A 5,175-nucleotide genomic window follows, 5' to 3' on the forward strand; every position below is an offset into this window, starting at 1 on the left:
CAGATTATTACTATTGTATGTTGCAATCGTACCTGGTTCGTGAAGGTATATTTAGACTCTACACTCATTATAAATTTTTAGAGTAATTTAAGCTAATTAAGTTTAAAATAATTAATGTAAACTTAAGGTACGTGTATATGTACAAATAGTTTGTTAAATAGGACAAAACCAACAGACCCTAAATAAATCACATTAAATGTGCAGGTATCGTTTTATTTTTCTACTCCTGTAATTTTCAGACATTTGACCTTGCGTTTTTTGTACTCAATTGTCTTTAATAATCGAGTATCTTTTCTTAAATAAATGAGTTCAATAATCACAGTACATCCGTAATTATAATCATAGTGTAATTTGATTAATTGGATGACTCAACAACGATTTGCTTTTCAACACTAAATCAGTAATATTTCAAGTGGAAAAAAGAGACTAACGTCAAAACATACTTTTCAAGTACCGATTCCAACAGGTATAGGGGAGTATATGTGTATTCGAAAATGCTGTTGAAAAAAAAGATGACTAAAAGATTATAAAAAAGAGAGGGAGAGAAAAAAGTAAAGGCTCGACGATTACGGATTTTCGAGGGGGTCGCTCACACGTTTACACCGACTCGTACCTCCACTCATTGTATTCGATATATATGCGCACAATTATACCGACAGACACACACACACATACGCGAGCACGTGCAGCATCTTGAGACCGAAGGATGATAAATGATAGTCCGCGACGGAGGCGAAGGACGGAGTATATAGATGCGTCGATAACATAATGAGACGCATTGTGCGCGAACGCACCTCATCTTCTCTTTCTTTCTCTCCTCCTCCAATCCCTTTTGGCTGGGGTTTTTTTTTTTTTTTTTTTTTTTTTTTTTTAAATTCTTTTCTTTTTCCACGGGAACCTGGCGTTGCCCTCCAAAGACTCTTCACACTTGCACTTCGGGTTATTGGGTTCCGAGAGATGGAAAAATGTACGGCTAGTTTCTCGGAATTTTCCCGTTTCGAGGGATACTTGCGTGTGTTTGTCAGATCGGAAAAATTCCGTGTGCACGGGAATCCATCGAATCGAAGCTTTCTTGAATTTTTCCGAGGTTTTTCAAATGTCCACGATTATGTACATTTTTGAGGGATTTCCAAATTTTTGGGATTTTTCCTACTCTGGAATACATGATACACTATAAATTTGTCGTCCTATCAATAAATCAATCGAGATTTTCAAGAACTATTCGTTGGAACAACGGAATATGATGGGCCCTGCACATGCCACGTTGCGTTGTACTAAATAATTCCTAAGGAGATAAACTGTACATCAACAAGTTGCTTATTGATACGATATTGGACAGTAACGTACGGCAAAAAGGGTGGTACAAACTAAAATTGGCCAATACCTTGCAACAACATTACTACAAAACTCAGTTGAAAAGCTTCAAAAAAAAAAAAAAAAAAGTCGAAAAAAACGTGAGAACTATTTTCAGCAAGTATCAACATTAAGGGTAATGCGAGGGATGAAAAAAAAAGCGAGCTCTCGATCATTTGTTTTACATGTGTATACGCGCAATGCGTTAGCAAAAGAATGAAAGCTTCGACTGAGAAAGGTGGGAGAAAAATCATCAATCACACATCGGACGCATTCTTCTGTACCTGCAGCGTGCTCGTATATATTATACCTGTAAATAGAGTGGAGAGATGCTCGACGGATGGGCCGCCCACTCATGCACACACCATGTGCCTGGTTTTACTAGTTTTTTCTCGATCTACCCCTTCATTTTATTGTTACAAACATTGTGCACGCAGTAAATGATGAATTAATTTTTATAGCAGAGTTGCAACGTAATTCATACATCAAATGTACTCACCAAAAGCGATGAATTTGTTGGTAATATTTGCCTGTAGAACCAGCTTAAAGTCTTGGAAAGATAATCAATATAAAGTGCATCCATCCTATGGCTTTGTTTTGATGTACAAGTGACAGAATTATAGAATTTTATCAAATGCTTACTATCAGTCGAATACTCGTTTATAATGATCAGCACAATATTAAAACATGCAGCAACTGTAAAAAATGTATGGATTTAGCATTGTAGAAATGTTACGTTTTTTTTATTATTAAGCACCCATGAATATTACCAGATTGATTTTCTACACATCAAAGGATTTGGTAAGAGTCTCTGACTCACTTTTCTGCTTGAATTAAATTAAACATCGGTGTTATCTTTCATGAAAGTATAGAACAATGGTCAAAAGGAAACATTGGCATCTGCTGTCACCCATTTGAAGTGAACCAAAAGGGCTCTTGAATTTTCTTGAACTGCACTGAATGATTATGGTGTGTAGATGAGCTTCTGCTGACCTGACTTACATGCTTGAAGCAAAGATTTGAAAATGAGAGCACACTTTGCACTATTTCACATTGAAATCTGCAATATTACATCAAATTGGAGAATGTAAATTTATGAAATGAAAATTCTGACGTCCTACCTATAAGTCAGGAGCTGTGCGTAATTTAATTTGGTTTCAAAAATTATTGTACGTAATAGTGAATACCCACATAAATTTCAATGTTGGGATTGGCATTGTAATCTAGGAGCAGCTTTATAAACTCGGAATCTCAACCACACAACACTGCGTCGCCCAAAGCAGTATGATGTTCTACATCTAAAAGATTTGGATCATCTTTGTGTTTAAGAAGAACCTTCACTCCATTAATCTAAAAAATAGAATGTAAAAAATTTGTATTGCCCAACTTATTTAATAAAAGAAAATTTTACCTGATTTTTTCTAACTGCCAAGTGTAGTGGCGATCTATACCAAGCCCCTACTCCTCGCTTATTCACATCTGCTCCATAATCGATAAGCAGCTGTAATATTGGCAATCTGTCGTCAGGTGGTGTAGGAATAGCTGTAGCAACGTGAACATAGACCAATTGTGGCAATGTTGCAAAGTTTTGATTATAATCATTTACGGAAGACGGATCCCTAAGAGTTAGATCAGAGAATTAAAATAAAAAAAGAACAATGTCAATAAAAAGTTTCTTACTAGGAAAAAAAAAAAAAAAAAACTTACTCGTGCAATATTTTATGAACTTTTGCAACTTCTCCGGAACAAACTGTTTCATGAGTGGATTTTGTTGTCTCGTCTTCCATTACTAATGGTTCTTTGTGCATCAAAAATTTTTCAAAATTGGTGTGAAATCTTCCAACTGTAGATGATAATTTTATTTCAGTATATATATGCGGAGTTTGTTTTTCTGTAAAAAATATACACTCATTAATAATATAAGAATAAGGAAAAAAACCACCATACGCAGTAAAATACGCATTTATAAATTTTATTTTAGTAACGATTGTTAAAGTCTCGAAAACAACTAATTTTAACCTCGAATTTCACTAGACATGCAAGTGCCTACTTAAAATTGAAATATATGCAATATAAACATAGATTTTATTATCTTTTATCACATGTCCCAAGTCTCATACTCAATTCCTTAAATTAATAAAATACATAATCACAATGGATAAACAATAATAGTAGATGTGCAAAATTAATTGTAAACAGTTTTTGACATAACCTCCTTTGACATAAGGACAGCCGTTAATTTTCGACGTTTACTGATTCCAATACTCACATCACAAACTCAAGAAATTAGTGCAATTTACGAAACTTACGTATCTCAAAAAATATACATTACAAGAGTTTTATCTAGAAGTACATACTTCAACAGTCATCAATGTTGCAAAAGCCTGTGAACTACGGAAGCCTGGAGCCCCATTTCGCAATAGTGTACAAAATGCAGGAAACGTAAAAAATGGATTAGCGCCACCTAGCGTTGCGAATTTCTGAACTTGAACTAAAAAGTTAAAGTAAAAGTGGCCGCTAAAGTTCTGGACAACATACGACGGTCACAATGTCACTCAGTCCGGTTCCGAGACCGTCACCTTGGCAGTAACGAAGAGGGAGAAAGAAAATTGACTGACCCGAGTGCAAAATCTGCACAAGCAAAACAGAGTCAAATACCCCCACCATTTAGCCAAGCTACGCTCTGATTGGTTCGGAGTAGCTGTCAACTTTAGGTGCATTCGTCTGCCATTGGACGTGTAGTAGCTACTCCGAGCCAATCAAAATAAAGCTGCCTCGCACAGAATAGTAGAGGGAGAAGAAAAATTGACCGTCACGAAAAACCAAAATTGAGTCAGAGACCCCCACTATTCGGCCAAGCTACGCTCTGATTGGTTCGGAGTAGCTGTCAACTTTAGGTGCATTCGTCTGCCATTGGACGTGTAGTAGCTACTCCGAGCCAATCAAAATAAAGCTGCCTCGCACAGAATAGTAGAGGGAGAAGAAAAATTGACCGTCACGAAAAACCAAAATTGAGTCAGATACCCCCACCATTTGGTCAAGCTACGCTCTGATTGGTTCAGCTCTGCGAACTCCACGAGCAACTTGCTAATTTCGACTTAAAAAAAATACCCAAAACTGTGGAATCGTTAGCAACGTTTGCAACCGCTTTGTAAAAAACTGTCGGATCAAGCAGTTTTGCAAAAAAAAATAAATTTGATACCGTCGTGCGAGAGACATAAAAAGTATCTCATCCACCCTTTGTAGTGTGTCTATACTATCAAAATTGATATCGATCGTTTGCAATTTAATTGTCGTTTATGTTGAACAGTTGCAAATTGTCATATTTTTATGTATAGCAGGTAAAATAATTATTTTTGTCGAATGTGGAATGTGCGATTTTTTCTCACAATAATACATAATACGTATTGCTGCGCATGCGCCGTGTATACAGTTCCACACAGTCAGCGATGGGATATAGTTCCGGCCAGATTTGGGAATTCTCTAGGACCCAACCTCTCTGACGTGGGAAATCACTAGATCAAAAAAAAAATAGTACCGAAGGTGACGCGCGAGATTCAAATAAGGTCCAATAACACAAGCATCCATCACCTGAAGACCCGGGGCGCCTACTGGCCACTCTTTTAAATAAATAATTATTAACAAATAACACAAGCGCCTATCACCTATTGACCCGGGGCGCCTACTGGCCACTCTTTTAAATAAATAATTATTAACAAATAACACAAGCGCCTATCACCTATTGACCCGGGGCGCCTACTGGCCACTCATTTAAATAAATAATTATTAATAAATAACACAAGCGCCTATCACCTAATGACC

General features: G+C 36.6%; 1 protein-coding gene across 1 annotated transcript; it reads right to left on the reverse strand.

Moving 5' to 3' along the window:
• Positions 1–2,604: 2,604 nt before the first annotated feature.
• On the reverse strand, positions 2,605–3,748 carry LOC149374947 (uncharacterized). Its single transcript, XM_089590737.1, has 4 exons — positions 3,711–3,748; positions 3,061–3,196; positions 2,765–2,972; positions 2,605–2,703 (listed from the first exon to the last, which is right to left on the reverse strand). Exons 2-4 carry the CDS (start codon positions 3,159–3,161, stop codon positions 2,605–2,607), a joined length of 408 nt encoding a protein of 135 aa, XP_089446863.1. The 5' UTR covers positions 3,162–3,196; positions 3,711–3,748.
• Positions 3,749–5,175: the final 1,427 nt, after the last annotated feature.

The sequence above is a fragment of the Copidosoma floridanum genome, unplaced genomic scaffold (assembly GCF_036245765.1).
Source record: "Copidosoma floridanum isolate Cflo_tuat_1 unplaced genomic scaffold, Cflo_Japanese_pri ptg000013l, whole genome shotgun sequence".
Classification (NCBI taxonomy): Eukaryota; Metazoa; Arthropoda; class Insecta; order Hymenoptera; family Encyrtidae; genus Copidosoma; species Copidosoma floridanum.

What these genes read in the sequence shown, in the direction of transcription:
- LOC149374947 (XM_089590737.1), bottom strand. Translation starts at nt 3,161, where the DNA reads ATGCACAAAGAACCATTAGTAATGGAAGACGAGACAACAAAATCCACT. An exon ending in GTTCATAAAATATTGCACGA is followed by an intron (nt 2,973 to 3,060) that starts GTAAGTTTTTTT and finishes TCTAACTCTTAG; the next exon opens with GGATCCGTCTTCCGTAAATG. An exon ending in TGGCAGTTAGAAAAAATCAG is followed by an intron (nt 2,704 to 2,764) that starts GTAAAATTTTCT and finishes TCTATTTTTTAG; the next exon opens with ATTAATGGAGTGAAGGTTCT.